The sequence below is a fragment of the Neltuma alba genome, unplaced genomic scaffold (genome assembly GCF_004799145.2).
Source record: "Neltuma alba isolate B1F8T4 unplaced genomic scaffold, ASM479914v2 tig00012576_pilon, whole genome shotgun sequence".
Lineage (NCBI taxonomy): Eukaryota > Viridiplantae > Streptophyta > Magnoliopsida > Fabales > Fabaceae > Neltuma > Neltuma alba.
In genome coordinates this window covers 306,464-323,517 of record NW_021637028.1, presented here as the reverse complement: position 1 = coordinate 323,517, position 17,054 = coordinate 306,464, and the positions used below count along the sequence as shown (strand labels likewise).

At 35.5% G+C, this 17,054-nt stretch overlaps 2 protein-coding genes across 2 annotated transcripts; both read left to right on the top strand.

Annotated features, from left to right (window-relative positions):
- The first annotated feature begins 2,333 nt into the window (after positions 1–2,333).
- Positions 2,334–10,208, top strand: LOC114728827 (uncharacterized). The gene is made up of 3 exons (XM_028915781.1): positions 2,334–3,414; positions 5,518–5,825; positions 9,507–10,208. The coding sequence occupies exons 1-3, from the start codon at positions 2,411–2,413 to the stop codon at positions 9,860–9,862; spliced, it is 1,668 nt and encodes a 555-aa protein (XP_028771614.1). The 5' UTR covers positions 2,334–2,410; the 3' UTR covers positions 9,863–10,208.
- A 2,258-nt stretch (positions 10,209–12,466) lies between these two features.
- Positions 12,467–14,782, top strand: LOC114728820 (uncharacterized). Its single transcript, XM_028915775.1, has one exon. The coding sequence runs from the start codon at positions 12,952–12,954 to the stop codon at positions 13,987–13,989; it is 1,038 nt and encodes a 345-aa protein (XP_028771608.1). The 5' UTR covers positions 12,467–12,951; the 3' UTR covers positions 13,990–14,782.
- Positions 14,783–17,054: the final 2,272 nt, after the last annotated feature.

The following is a 17,054-nucleotide window of genomic DNA, read 5'->3' as shown; positions in this document are numbered from 1 at the left end:
TATCAGTTTTTCGCTTTGTGCCATTCTCAAACTCTGAACCACCTCGTCTGCTATACCCAAGGCCTCTGTTGAACAGATGATTTATCAGCAATAAAGCTCTGATCATCCATGGGATTAGGGATTTCAATCTTGTATTTAATTTTGAGTCGTTCAGTCTGGAGTCTCGATAAATCTTTCTCCTGAAATTAGTCGGAGAGAAGTGCAAAGAATTTAGTCAAGCTGAAATGATCACAAGTCACAACATCTGGCCTTGACTGGACATTTTATGCGAATCCTTGTAATCTAAAATATTTGTGATTGACTGGCACATGAGAAGATTATATTCTATAAAACCCCAAAGAACTAGTGTTTAGTGAATGAGAATCAGCTGATCTCAATTAGGAAGGTAAAAGGCAACTTCTGGGTATAAAAGCAGCCAGAAATAAGCTTTTTTAACTAGAAATGTGATCCCAAAATGGTGGAAAGCAATAGTTAGGGTGAAAGTTTTTCAAGAAATTATTATTGTTGTTTCCTAAATATTGTAGAAGTCGATAAATTTCTTTACAATTTTTTTACCTCAATGTTCTACAGAAACAAAATTAATCCTCAAGAATTTACTATCTTTGTGTGAATTTTATTTTATGGATATTGGTACATTGATTGGGCCTTTCGTATAGGAATAACATTAAAGGGTATTCTTTGCTTTTGAAAACTAATCGGGGTTTAAGAATCTTAACAGATACTCTTCATATTTTGGATGTATTAACATCTAGATTAAGTTAATCATATATGACAGTTAAACATGAGTTTTAGGGCTCTACCATATATAAATATAAAAAAATGTCTTGAAAAAAGCTATTCAATTTATGATAAGGGAGTGTTTGGTTTGGGCAAAAATTACTTTTAAAACTATGGTGCCCAACTCTACTTCAAATTAGTCCAAGTTCAATAGACCTTTTAATAGTACTTTTGCTTATCTTTTTTTTTTTTTTGAATTAATCAATTTTCCAAACATGTTTTCATGGTCACATCCCAACTATTCTCAAATTCAAGAGATCTTAGAAAAATTAAATGAAGAGATAATATAAAACAAAAGATCAAGGTAAAAAAAAAACTAGAAACCTTTCATCAACATTCTTACAACGCTTTGCTTGATTTGGAATAAGTAAGGAGAAGAAGTTAGACTTTCTTCAAAAGTAGTGAAATATATTTTGCTTGGTTTCCGGAAGTTCTAATTTTCAGAGAAGTTAAGTCTCATACTTTTCTTACAAGTAGGAAAGTAATTCATTAAGGAAACTTGTGTAAGTTTTATTTCTCTTTTTTAAAAAACAATTATAACCTTTTATTGAATGAAAAAAACAACCAAGCAACTTTTTATGTGAGTATATATATTAACTTAGAGGGCACAAAAAATATCACTAGCCAAAAATAACAGGGCACAAAAATTATCTTTTATTTCATATTTTCATGAACCATTCTGTGAATTATAATTCAACTTATACAGATCTTCTTCTTCTTATTTTTTTTTTTTTATGGCAGACAAGTTATGCAAATCTTTAGATTATAAGGAAATTGTCCCATTTCTTATTTATTATTTTCACATGTATAAAAACAGATATATTTTCCCATGGAAGATATAATAATATTAAAATTTATCTTAAAAAATAAAATGCGTAAAATTGACATAGATTACATAACTTTAATCTCTTATTTATCATATACTACCTCCGGTCTTTAATATAAGACCCTTTTGATTTTTATTTTGATCATAAATATAAGACTCCAATCCACTTTGTCTCTCATATTTATATACTCCTCTGATCCTTACTATAAGACCCATTTAACTAATTTGATTAGATTAAGAAAGTTAGGTAAGTTAGTTAATTATAAGAAATATGACACGTTTATCCTAAAACACTATAATCATCTTTCTTAATACCCCATCTCCCTCTTCTACTTGATTATGGTTGAGGGAGTATCCATAGGGGTAATTTAGAGAAAACTGATAAATATGAGAAATGAGTCTTATATTTAGAATCAAAACAACACAATAATTGGGTCCTATATTAAGGACTGGAGGGTATTTTTTTCTAAAGTAGTTCTTCTAACAATAGTAGTTATAGCCAGCATACTTGATTAGCAAGGATATTTTAGAAAAGACAATACCTATCTAGGACAAATAACTAACTCAACTTACTTTCTTAATCTCATTAAATTAGTCAATTGGTTCTTATAATTTGTACATAAATGGGATCACAGGATTGATTCTCATGAATATCTAATTATCTGTCCCATGCTTCTTTTGAATCTTCGGGAAATTTGATAATAATTGACTTTACCATTTTTTTTTTGGGGGGGGGGGGAGGTTATCTCTGTGTGTTTTGCAGAGGCACCCAGAATCGGTGGCAAGTGCTTGCGCCCCTCTCCCAGGATGGCCGGAGGTAACACTCAGAACAAGTCCTCGTTTCCGAAGCCGCCGCCGCCGCAGCAGCAGCCATCGGCCTCATCGTCGTACCGCAAATCCCGTTGGGAATCGACCAGCAACCCCAAAAAGAAATCTCCGCAGTCCGATCCTAAATCCGGCGAATCTAAGAATCCCAAACCCTCCACCGCCCCATCCCCCAAAACCAAACCGACTCCTAGTCCGGCTCATGCTAAACACCTCCCTAGTGAATCCGCCCGGGCCACCTCTCCCGGAGCTCCGTTTCCCTTCCCGGATCTTTCTAACTTGGGGCCACCGCCTCCACCGGCGTACGGCTTCCACATGCTCGAGCGTCGCACGATTGTTCTTGCCGACGGTAGTGTCAGATCCTACTTTGCTCTCCCTCCTGATTATCCTCTTGACCCACCCGGAAGATTATTCCCACCCCCAATAGGTCCCGGGTTTGATCCGGGTCGATTCGGAGCCCGATTCCCTCCTGTCCCACCTCACTTTGATGATCAAGATGGAGGGCGTGGTGGGAGGCACCAAGATTACTGGGATTCGATTGGGCTTGATGGGCGTGGTAACGGACCTGTTGAAGGTTCAGCGAAGAGGAAGTTTGGTGGTGATGAGGTGGAGAGGGACGACCTTGCCCGACAAAGAAAGCAACTTTTGCACGATGCTAATGTTAACCCAAACGGGTTCCCTCCAAGGGGTGAGTTTTCTAGGGGGACGAGTGGACCGTTCAAGCATGATTTGACGGATCCTGGACGAGAGTCCGAATTGAGAGCTTCCAAATATATGAGGTTTGGGGGGGCTTATGAAAATGTAGGTTTTAAGCAACCTGGTAGCACTGGTGATAACGTTGTCCTTAGACATTTGGAGGTTGATCAGGGTGCATTAAAGAAAGCGTTTCTTCACTTTGTTAAGTTAGTAAATGAAAATGCTGCCCAGAAGAGGAATTACTTAGAGGACGGAAAGCAGGGGCGGATACAGTGCGTTGCTTGCGGCAGGTGTGATATGTGTTGGATATGTTTGTTTGTAAGTTTGTGTGCTTGGACTTTGTATCACTTAAAAGCTTTGCTTTTGTTGTTTACCGTGAGGAGATCTTGTGTGGCAACTCAATTGCCATCTGTATTGATCTTTAGGTTTATGTTCAGTTTCCATACTCCTTCCACCCATCTCGTATCCCGAATAGTTAGATGACTCATGTAGTATGTTCTGAAGTTTCGATCTTTCTATTCTTCCTTCGTTGAATTTGCTTTTGTTGGTCTTTATGACGTAGCTGTAGCTTCGTAGCATTACCTAATGATCTGAACTCATATGATGTTGATGTTTGGCTGGAGGAAAGGGGACGAATAAAGTGTTTGGCATATCGATTTAGATCCACTGCGAAGTTTATTTAGGTTTATCATGAAATTAAGTAGAATGGTTTTCTATATGGTGATGTTAGTTCTTTCCGCTGCCTGTGAATCATGGGGAGTATCATTTCCATCGAGTGCTGCAATTATACACTTTTTGTTGGCTTAGTTCTTTCCCCTGCATGTGAATCATGGGGAGAATCATGGAGTTCTTCTGAAGTTTTAGAGCTTTTATATTGAGTAAGGAAAGAGCTTTCTGTCATCAACTGGGCAACGTGTCTCCTTCATTTTCGCTTATGAAGTTACCATATTCTATAAAATGGTTGAAGCTATGATAAATTCTGATTTCTCATTAATTATAACCTTCGAAGAATGTCTTCTCTTCCCTGTTACGTGTATGACATCTCTAGTCATTTGTTTAGGTAGGATAGGGTGGGGAGTTCCGTTGATTTGATTGTTTCTATGTTAGGTGCTACGGCTGTGTCAATTTGATGCCTGGGCTGAAAGACTTCAGGGTCATGGACATTTAAGATGAGGGTTACAAAGCTGCTAGTGATCTGCCTTTAGTACTGGTTAGAAGGCCTGTTTCACTTGGTCACCTTTGACCATCCTTTATATTATGAATGGTGGATGATTGTCGGTGAATTTGACATTCGAATATCTGTGCGCCCAAACTTTAGCTCTTGTCAGGCGATGGTGTTTTTTCCTTTTCTCCTTCTTCTTCTTTTTTTTTTTTTTTTTTTTTGGGCGCAGTGTTTATCCATTTTGGATGAACATTTAGTTAGACATTGAGGCACTATATTATGGGTTCCCTATGTTGATGTTACTTTGGCGTGGTAAGGATTAATTTTTGGGGATGATGCTGCCATTTGGTTTTTTCCCCACTCCTCACCCACTAACAAGACAACAACCCCCCCCCCCCCCCCCAAAAAAAAAATGATGTCAAACAGAATTTAGCTTGACTAGATCTGTTTGATCTGTTACATTTGTATTTGTTACGGGCTTCTGATTCATTTCCCATTTCCTCTTTCCTTTCTTTTACTTGTTTGTCCCTTTCATGCTCGGTGTCTTTTCTTGCTCAATGGTAAGGTGCTTTGCAGGAAATAGGATCTACTTGTGTGGAAATTTGTTGAGTTCAAAATATGAGTTCAGATGGATTGTGGATGAGCTTAAGAAACAATTACTGATATTCTTCTGTGCAACTTGTGTTCATTAGGTTGGACGATCTTTGAAGCTCTTTAACATCATTGATGATCTTTAATTTGGTGATGCCTTTTCATGAGGCTGTTGCTTGATTTTTAGCGTAGGGTCATGCATTGTTATGGTCCTTTAGAAAATTTCTTCTCAGGTTCAGTTTCTTGACATAATGCCTTGTGTACACTCATGTTTATTTGTGTGCAATGGCTTAACCGTGTGGCTTTCTGAGTTCTGTCATGGAAACATAAGGTTCCATTTAGATTCTTCCTCTTGTCTCTTTCTAGAGAGATTTGTTTTATATTGGAGATTTCTGTTTGCTTTCTCTGTTAGTTTTATATTGCTACGCCACGCCATGCCTGTGCTGACCAAAGTGTGGGATGTGACTTAGAACATAGGTGATCCTTGTGTAGATCAAAATACATCCTGGGCACTTGTGTATCAAAATTGATGTCCGTGTTCTCTCCCTTTACTATTATTATTAGAATCTAGACTCTTGTGCTTGTTCTGGATGACTGCCTGAAATGTATTCTTCAATGTCCTTGATATTCCAACTTTCAGGTCTTCTAAAGATTTTCCAGATATGCATGCTCTCATTATGCACACCTACAACTCAGATAATGCTGATTTGCATGTTGATCATTTGGGCTTACACAAAGCTTTGTGTGTTTTAATGGGTTGGAACTACTCAAAGCCACCTGATAGCTCAAAGTCATATCAGTTCCTACCTGCTGATGAAGCAGCTGCAAATCGGGATGATCTGATCTTGTGGCCTCCTTTGGTGATCATCCATAACACAATTACTGGAAAGGGAAGAGATGGTCGCATGGAGGGCTTGGGAAACAAAACAATGGATAATAAAGTTAGAGGTATAAAGTGCCCCTCCGTTCCTTATTATCTTCTATTGCAATGTCTTGTAGGGCAGACTATGTTCAAGCGAATCAGTAGCATGCTTACTAGGCTGGTACTTGATAGCTGTCTTTACAGGCAATGCCTGTGATCTGTGCAAATCTAGGAAATTGTTTGGTTAAAATATTTTACTCGTTGCTAATTTGTGGTTTAGGCTGAAATCTAGTAGAATACTTTTATGACATTCTTTTCATAGATGAGAAGATGGAAGTCATTTGATTTTGTAGTAGTTGCGGGTGACACAGAAGCATTTCTTAATCTGGTAGGAAAAAAAAGGAAGCATTGCTTAAAACAATTTGGAGACACTAGATAATGACGGTTGAGTTGCAGCATGCAAAAATTTTCTTTTTGTGTGCCTCAGTGGTTAGTAGTTATTGAGTTGCTAAGAAGGGTGACTCTTATTTTGTACAAATACCTGATTTCGTCCTGTATAAGTTATGCCAAATTTCTGTTGGTGTATGCCTTCTTGTTTAGTTGGGAGTTGTCATAGAGTTAGAATTTTGTGCAGCTACACTCTTTCCCATCTCCCAGTCTTTTAATCATGGGCTTTGCTCCCTGATCCATTTTTTAGGGATAACGGCCCATAATAGCATTCATTTTCCCTTGAGTTTTGGATTTAATTGCTATCTTTTTCCTTCCTTTTAGATAGAATTACACCATCGTTTTGCTTCTGGATTACACCTTGTATTCTTGTCAAAGTATTGTCATTTTGTAGTTTGGTGCATTATCCTTCTAGTGGCAAGCTGACCCCACTTAGTGGGAAAGGTTTGTTGTTGTACCCTTCTAGTAGCAGTATGACATAGGTAGTTAATCATCAGTTGCACTTGGCCTGTGTGTTTTCTGTTACAGCTTATGACGGGGTTGAAAGATTGCCAAAGCAATAACTTAAAGCAGGTTTCTTGGAGCTGTTAATTGCTTTTATCCAACTTTTCCCTTCCTTTTTACTGAATTCTCAAACTGTAATGCCCTTACAATTTAGGCGTATGATGTACCAATATCTTGAGGTTTTAAGTGAAAAGCAACTCTAGTTTCATTGGTGTTAAATAGGGCGAAAAGTCCCCAGATTTAAGTAGGGTCAAACTAGTCGATTTAACAAAATGTTATGCTTCCCTTAAAGATTATGTTATGAGATATAGTTAGTGTATGAATGTAGTTTATGTAATTTAGAGCCAGAAAGTATAGCTTGTAGAATAGATTTTACAGAGATCGTTTTTCCAAGGTTTGCTGTGGTTGTCTCTTGTCCAGTAGTTGTGAGTGGAAAATGTTAGTATTTAATGCAGGGATGTTGATGATGTAATTCTTCATCATCGTCCCTTTATCCCCCAGTTATCTCCTCTCATAAATGATTAGAACTATTTGGGTTTTAACGCAGGTGACCTTTAGCCTTGTGTGCGATTTAAGTTTGACAATGCATTCTTACTGATTATTTTTGGTTTCATAGGACTTATAAAAATTTTACAAGCATGAATAGATTTGTTCGTTGTTTTTTTCCTTCATTATTTAATCCTCTGTAGTCAACACGTGCTTGGGTTCTTAGTAGTACATCCGCAGTGTTGGTATGTGGTTGCCATGTTGATTCTCAAGCCGCTAGTAGTCTTAGTTGGATTCAAAAGCGTTTAGCCCTTGAGTTAGCAACGTGCGTTACTATATTATGTTAGTCATTGCTGTAGTTCTTACTTCTTGGATATCGAGTAGATGATTTAAGGGTTGGATATGCACTAAACTGTATTTCCATTCTTCAACCTTTTTAATTAAAGATAGTGAACACAAGGGCGTCTAATATGTGGAAGTTCTTTGTACACGAACTGTTTTAGTAACAATCACTGTCTGTCTTCCCGAGTACAACCATTGAATTTTAAGTAGATGTCCTCTTCCGTGGGCAGAAGGCAGGCCCAGTGCTTGAAATTGTAACAAGTAAGGTTTTTTTCCTGCAGAACATTTGGATGGATAGAAATTATAATGTAACAAAATATAACAGGAAATTGTTGAAGTAACTATCCTATCCGTTGTTTGGATGAATTATTCTGATAATGAAAGGAAAGAAAACCAACCGAATGATATGTTTCCAAATTGGAAAGCTGGGGAAGTAGAAAAGCTTTCTGTGAATTTTATATGAATCTTAAATTCTATTGTGCTATAGTTTTAAAGAAACAGACGTCAAAAGAAGCTCACATTTTATAGATTTGAGTCTTCAGCTTTGTCTTGCTCATCAAGTGTTGAAGCCGATTTCCACCCTTTAATTAAATGACACACTTGCACACAAACATATATGTTGTCTGTTTATGCATAGATCTTGCTATCTTTGGTCTATTACGTTGTATAGCTGATAGAGACAAAGGCAGTATAGTGCTTGAGTTCTAGAATCGAGCAGTATAAGATGTTCAATAGAGACAAAGGTAGTATGGTGCTTGATTTCTAGAATTGAGCAGTATAGGGTGTTCAATGGGATATATTTAAGTGGGCTTAGCGTTTTAGAGTTTGATTGTGACCGCCCTAGAAAGGTCATCCTTTGAGGGTTTTGATTAGCAAGAAGGTTGAGTGAGGCATCATAGAGGGTAGTTGCCTGAATGTTGGTTCTCCTAGGGGGACTCATTGATGCAGGTTAAGTATTATGGGATTTTTAAGCTTCACATTGAGTGGTATGGTATGGTATGGTATGGATAATGGGGTATTCAAGTGGGGTCTGCACTTTTATCAAGGCCATGGACGCATGCCTATGCTTTTATGCGCATGTGAACATGTCAGTGGGTGGCATTTTTAATGGTGGCCGAGCCTTCACTTTCGTTGTACCATTTTAAGATATTATATTTTCCCCTTCACATTTGCAATGTGTATCCATTTTTAGATGAAGGAATTTCAATCAATTATGTTGCTCTTTGCATCTCGTTATCTGTGCAATAAAGCTCCTCTTGTCTTAGTTTTGAAGAGAAAGTTCTGACGGGGGAGCAAGTTTTGATAGATAGGCATTTTGTTTTAGTTTTGCTATCACAATTCAGATATGTGAATTTACGGCAGTTTCGTTTTTAGGGGTTTTTGCCATGTTTCCCTGACCGCTTCTTGCTTTCTTAACTGCATGTTATTGTATTTGGTATTTCTTTAACCTTTCTTATCTATTAACTTTTGAGATCAACTGATCTTTTTGACCGATCCTATTCAAGTGCCTGAGCTGGTTACTCTGCTTTTGCAAATAGCTTGTTTAGATGTTAACTAATTTTGCATAAACTCTGCAAGTACTATTGGTGACAATAGATATTGTAAGACATTGGTCTCTTGTGTCAAGCTAGATAAAGCCTCTACTGTTGAATGCAAATATGGGTACTGTAGATTGAACTTATTTAGTACCTCTGAGCATCCTCCATGTGTTGCTGCATTCCTTATAATCATGCCCTTTGTTTTCCATCTCTGCTCATCCCTGTTTGTCTAGTTTTTCTTGGCAATAGCATTTATTTTGGGTGGGGCATTTCCTCAAAGATCTGAAATTCTTAGTTTCTTTGCATTAAGAGGCAGCATTTCAATGGCCGCTGCTTCTATATTTGATGGGACTATAAGATTTTAGCATTTAGGAGACGTCCACTTGAATATCTGACTATAGTGAATTTATCTTGATATATTTTTGCCATTTGGTGTTCATGGTTTTCCAGAACTCGGAATTGGGGGTGGCAAATCAAAGTCATTATATGGCAGAGATGGTCATTTGGGCATATCACTGATTAAATTTGCTGGGGACCAATCCGGTGTTCATGAAGCCATTCGGCTTGCTGAGCACTTTGAGAAGGAGAATCATGGACGCAAGGTGTGGGCCCGTGTGCAGCCCCTGACATTAGGTAAGGATGACGAGAACAATCCGAATTTGGTAAAATACGATGAGAAGAAAGGAGAGAAGAGGAGGATCTTGTATGGCTATTTGGGGACTGCTTTTGATCTTGAAAAAATCGATTTTGACACTAGGAAGAGAGTGGTGATAGAGAGCTTGAGAGATAAAGCATCATCCAGGTAGTTTCTGGATCAAAAGCTGGGTATGATAGCTGACTTGATGAGATGTGGACTGATTTGGATGAAATCTTATCCTCAGTTATTGCATTTTTAGTGGTGAAGATGATGATAGCTTCATGTAATTTGCACGTCAGTCTTTATAGTGTATTAGTTAGGATGCAGCCAATGCCAATAAGTGGAATTTTACTTGAGTGATGATGAGATAGCTTTGGTTTCTTCATGCTGACTTTGTTTGGAGCAGATGAGTCTGACTGCCTCCTCCAATCTGACCCTATGAAACGCACTGTGTTTTGTGCGTTTTGGGTTATTTGGAGAAGCTTCAGGTCATTAACTGGAAGGATTCTTCAAAAGTGAACTGAACCATCTCAAATTAATCTGGCCAGGAAAAAAGAAAAACCCACAAATTACCAAACTAATCAAAATTGATTCAATCTACTATGTCAGTAATTTGGTTGGGTTTTCATCTCATCAAAAATAAATGAGAGGTTAGGAGCACTTTTGAGTCTAAGGCATTGTTAGGAGTATTTTGATTGGAGTTATGAAAGGGAAAAGAAAACATTTTTTCCACTTATTTTATTTTTTGACATGCAAAGTATCGTTTGGATTCTCTTGAAAAAGTAGGGTTAATTGGTCTGGTTGATCAAAAATTGATCAGTTAGCCATCGTCTTTACGTGAGGATTTAGGGGGTGTTTAATTTACTCAAAAATATTTTAAAAAGTTTTTTTTTTTTTTGCGAGTCGAAACAATTTCGTTATACATACTTTATCTCTTACTTTTAAAATTAACCCAAATAACCTTTTAATTTCAAAGCAATTCACCTTTGTACAAATATGGTTATGCTACATTACAAATTTTATGTCAACCGTGAGTCCTAATTGACGACGTAACCCATACACGCGCGTGGTTTCAAATTGTATTAAATAAAAATATATTAAACTATTACATATTGCATTATATTGAGAAAAAAAAATAGAACAAACTTTGCAAACTATTATTTTAATTTGGTTTTTATTTTGATTTTAAATATAAAATTTTAATTCATCTTGTTTTTTTATATTTATTTATTTTTTTTATGGTTCTTGTAGAAATAGTAATTCTAGTTAATATATTTAATTAGTAATAATTTTTTAAAAAAAACTTATTTATTATAAATAAGTAACTTAATTAGTTTTTTTAATTTATGTAAATTAATTAATTAGCTCTTATATTAAGAAAGAAGAGTAGTATTACGTTGTGGTATGATGTTTTTCCCCCACATCAAGAGTACTTTTTAATAGATTGCAGAGGATTCAGTGATGGAAGGACTAATAAAAAGAATATTATATGGCTGTTATATACACACACCTCTCTTCAAATACAAATTTTATACTATAAATATAATCGTCTTTTCAAATTTCAACCCCTCTCATTCAGGCTTTGCCCTGCAGGGTTAAATGCATTTAATTCTACCAACTTGGTTTTTGCCTTGAAAATTGTAAATGTCACATTTCATAGTTCTTCAAATTTTTTTCTTCTGCGCTAAAAATATGAATGACTTATGTAATGAGAAGTGATATCTTCATTTTAAAATCTTAAATTTGTATAAATAACCATTTTATGTTGATTAATGTTTTTTGTGAAAATAAATATATTATTTTACTAACATACCATTATACGTAATTGATAATACCACTATTTGAATTTTATTCGATTAATACAATTTTTAATCTCTCAACTTTGTTCTTATTTTACTTTTGGTTTTTCAAGTTTTAAATCATAGGTTTTGATCTCATTAAATTTCTTTTCATTTAAAACATTAGTCCATACAATTCAATAAAAACTTAGATCATTTAGCTCTTTGAGGGATCAAAGCTTATGGTTCGGAACTTCAGAGACCAACATCAAAATCAGAACAAACTTGATGGGCTAAATATTATATTAAACCAATTTTATTTTTTTAGGTGATTCTTTTACGTATTAAATTATGTATTAAATCCCCATTAAACTTTAATTTATTCACCAATTAATTCTTTATTATGTTACTACCCCCGATCCTAATCATAAGGACTAGTTGACTAATTTGAGAAGATTAAGGAAAGAAATTAAATTAATTATTTATAATAACTATGTATTGTTTTTCCTAAAATATCATTGCTAATAAAGTGCATTAGCTAGAACTATAATTGTTAGAAAGACTACTTTAGGAAAAAATTCATAAACATGAAAACAAAGTGGATTGGGATTTTATATTTAGGACCAAAACAAAAATCAAATAAAATCTTATATTAAGGATCGAAGGTAGTACAATATAATAAAAAGAGTTAGTTATTAATACCAAGATTATTAGAGGAATCAAAATTTGTATTGACCTAATAAAATTTATGAGGGCTAAGATATATATTTAGTCTTTTAACTTCATATAAAATTTTAATTTGATCCCTTAACTTTAAAAAGCATACATTTGGTCTTTTAATCTTAAAATTATTAGTTTTTAATGATGATTTTTTTTTGTAATAATCGTGAATATTTTGAAAATTAAACTTAATATGTTAGTATTTGAAAATATTTTATTAACATTTAATATCTTAATATCATCATTTTTTTAAAAAAATTTAGAATTAAAGGATTAAAAATATACTTTTAAAATTAAGGAATTAAATTGAAGGCTTATATAAAATTATCAGACTAATTATATCTTTTAGCCAATTTATGAGATTTCAAAGTTCATAGCATCATCTTTGGTTCGAAGAAGATGAGCCCAATCAAGCAACCGATCAGCCTGAAGTCACAGAACAAAAATAACATTCGAAACGTCAAAAAACCAAGAAGCGAAAAAGGGGCGGCGAGAGGTTGGTAGCGACGAAGAGGACGAAGGGGACAACGAATCTTTACTCACAAACTAAGCTATTCGGTAACCATACCTTTTGCAAAATCTTTCCTTTCTTCTTCCCCTCATAGTTAATTTCTAAATATGGCAGAAAAGAAAGCTGCAGAATCGGGGCCTCGCACTCCCTCCACCACTGCACGTCAGTTGTTTGTCGGTTTTCCTCTGTGAGTACTACTAACCATAATTCCCATTTCGAGTTCCCGCTAACCATTCTGATCAGGGGTCGATGCTCGCGAGAAAAGGAATTGCCTTTGTTTCATGGTATAATCCACATCTCTTGAGGAAACTCAGTTTTTGCTTTGAGGCCTACCACAAAATTCCCAATAAGGAGGATGAAGCTATAACTGATTCAGTACCAGTTTCTGATTTTTCCAGTAGCCTTCATAATCTCTCTCCATTCTTCTCTGATGGTAAATTTCCTTCAAATGGTTACAATATTGAGCTTGTGGATCACGATGCCTGGCGGGTCTCATCAGGAGTATCTCAAGCGTGGCAAGGGAGGGAACAGGGTGCACCAGAAGCAAGTTCTACAGGTCAGGAAGAAACTAATGAACTCATTGATTCCAATTCCTCCAATGCCGAGGATGAAGTTGATTTTGAAGACATTGATAATATGAGAATTCGTGGGAATCTGTTCTACAAACTTGAAAAGAGTTCTAAGGAGTTTGAAGAATATAATCTAGAGTTTCACAGGAAGAAATCTTCAAAGAAAGGAGATGGTGGAAAGGAAAATTCTAAGAAAGAAACTAAGAAGGAAAAGAAAGCTAGCCAAAGTCCTAAAACTTCCAGAGTTCAAGAAGTCCAAACCACTAGAAGTGTTAATATGCCTCGGCTTCCTGAAGCTAGTGTTACTTCTGTGGAGAACAAGAAGCAGAGGACTCTTACTTTAAACCAGCTTACAGGTCCATATCATGAGCCATTTTGCTTGGATATATTCATATCAAAAGCCTCTGTTCGTGCTTGTGTTGTTCATAGGGTAACTAGCAAGGTTGTTGCTGTGGCTCATTCTATTTCGAAGGATATGAAGTTTGACTTCACTTCCACTAAGAACAAAAACACTTGTGCTGCTGTAGGGTCATTACTAGCTCAAAGAGCATTAGCTGATGATATTCATGATGTGATCTACACACCAAGGAAAGGAGAGAGGCTGGAGGGAAAGCTTCAGATTGTTCTTCAATCTATCATTGATAATGGGATTAATGTGAAGGTGAAAATTAAACAAAGAAAGCCTCAGAAGGCTTTTCAATCGCCTATGAAGTATTGACATTGACACAGTATATAGAGCCGATGTGGAATTTTGAACTTTTATTGGTGTGTACCAAAACATGGATGTTAGATACATTCCAACACAAAAAGGCTCAACTTTTGAAGTATTGATGCTTGGTAGTCATTTGATTGGCTCTCGTGGTTTTGTCTGATGACCCACTTGGCTTTGTATTATGTCGAAGACAAAAGATTTTAGTCGCTCTCAAAACCTAATTGATTGGCTTATGGCGGTGGTTATACATCTATGAATGTGCATAATGTCATTGTCATAAGGGATGCAAGGCTTCAAGCACCTTTTAATCTTCTGTGTTTTGGATTGTCATTACTCTAAAATGAGGTGCCAAATAATTCATGTTTCCATGGAAGCCTTCTGCCTAATGGACTGGGATTCCGAGCAGCATCCAACTGTGGTCTCACAACGAGGGGAGATTTTCTTATGTTGATTTTTGTCCCTGTAAACTGTCAACAAGTTTCAATATGCTTCACTGCTTCACTTGTATGTCCTAAAACTTCTGATGGAATTTCACACGATGATTCAGTGTCCATACTTTTTGTTCATCTTTGCTAGAAGGCATTTATCATCAATGGTTTGGCTATTACAAACTATTCTGATTCCAGTTGGGTGTTCTGGGATTGAGATCCTCAACGTGAGAGAGAGACTGACATGAAATTGAAGCATGTATATATAATGCTTCTGGTTGGAACCTGTATTTTCAGAGAAATAGAATTATATAATGCTTCTTGGGATGCCTATCAGTTGGAGGGCATATAATGAACATGACATAGCATTTCAAACAAATCTTCAAATACCCATAAATTACATGAGCCATGTGTGTTAGAAGTACAATATCTCAAAAATCTGAAGTAAATCTGATTTCACAAAATTGTAATTAGTTGGAGTCCTTTTTCACCTTCTTTTCCATATTACAATGTAAGAGAGACAACTGCCCGAAAGGTGAAATTTACCATGAAATGAAGGGGATGTAATGAGCTAATTAAGCTAAGTGGATTAAGACCCCTATTTAGGACCGGAGGAGTATTAAACAACCCTAGGTGATCTGACTACAATGAGCTAAATGTGCTGAACAGCGAATGGACTATCTTGGTACTGCATCTACTGAATGCTGATAAAGAGTAACTATGGCGAACTTATAAAACGAAAAACAAAACACAAAAACATCTTGCAAGTAAAGAGTGATGCAAACAAAAAGTAATAGATTGAGTAAATTCGTAAAAAAAAAAAAAAAATCCTACATAGAAAAAGAAGACCAAGTGACTAAAGGAAAATTTTTATGAATAGGTTCTTCTAGTTCTTTTGAGTGCTGATTTTTAATCAAAACTAACATGTGATGGCAAAGTAAGCGTATGTGAATCACAATTAAAATTTGTCCGACAAGTTTGGGAACACCCACTCCACACATCACATCTCCTGACATAGGGATAACCCATTAACACTCTCATTTGTCAAAGAATTTCTTTTTATATATTACTTGTTCCTATTTACAAGAAACACGTGTTAGACTTTTTCCGATTTTTTGTTATTTTTTATTTTTTTCATTTAATTACTCATACTAATATTATTGCATCTATTATTAAGATAAATTGTTGAGATGATAAATTCTCCCTCCTTCATTCTCTTCTCCAAATTAAAGATAAGGGCACTTTTAGGGGGGGAAATTATATTTTTAATATAATTATTATCTGTAACTTTTTTAATCAATTTTTTTATCAACGTAATTCATTAATTATCTCAAGAATGTATTTACCGATGATAATTTTGAAACCACTTTCAAAATATATTAGGTTTTCTTGTAAAATCAATAGGAATGTGAACAAACGCGTATGATCAAAAAGAATGGGAATTTACTAGCACAATATTCCAGTCGCATCTTCCCTTTACACACTAGTTAGCATCATCCGCTTTGTAAGTCTAAAGATCAACAATCGAAAGCTAAAAACTAATCATCTTACGAAGTATCCCAAAAGAAAAACTATATAACTTTTTTTTTTTTAGTGCTCACTTAATTTGTCTGGAAATGAACATTAATAATGGCACATGAATAAAGCTATAACTTCAACTTAGACAGATGTTCAATTAAGCCATCAATAAGGTTAAATTTGTTCCTCATTGATTGCCCTTATTAGATTTTTGGTCATCTTCTAGATGGGTTTTTCATGAACTACCTCCATTAGATTTTGTCTTTTGAATGGACTTTTTATGGCCAAACTTCACCATTAGACCTCATAAGTAAAATCAAAGTAGGTCTCATAAATGGATAAAATGATATTTGCATTCCTGATATGGTACGAATTACAAAATTCTGCTGAAGCGATGATGGTGAAAGACCCGGTTGAACACATTAAATACAGGAGTAAAATACACTAACTTCCAAGGCTGAGCAACAGGCGGGTTAGCCAGCCCGACCCAGAACCCGTAGCCCACTCGTTTTAGGTTACATGGGTATGAGCAAGCCCGTACCTGTATGTAGCCCGTTTAAGCCCATTGTTAAATGAGCGAGTTTATGTGGGCTATGGGCAACCTGTTTAATGAAAAAAGTAATCTGGACATTTAAATTTAAAGACATGGAAACCATAATACAGGATAACCTAACCATAATTAATCAAAGACCATATTCCATAGTCCATAATTAATCAAAGTCCATACTCCATAGTCCATACAGTCACAATCCATCATGCTGAATTTTGAATGTTCAAGCTTTAAGCAAAATAACCAGAAGTATAGAAATCTAAGGGGTTAACCATCATCACTCATCATCACCATCATGATCTTCTTCTTCTGTTTCAGAGTTACTTGAGAAGGTGGCTGCATTTGGGACTACTAACTCTTGCTCTACAAAACAAATTAAAAGAAACTCATCAATTCATTAATATTTAATAAGAAGAGAAAATCATATAAATTGAAAATATGATTGAAATTTGAAATACCAATAACAATATTTGTACTCTCAGCAAAATTATTGAGTTCAGGGTCATCGAGTTTTGGAGTATTATTGGATAGCCAATTTTGGGCACATACGAGTGCCTCAACCATCTTTGTAAATT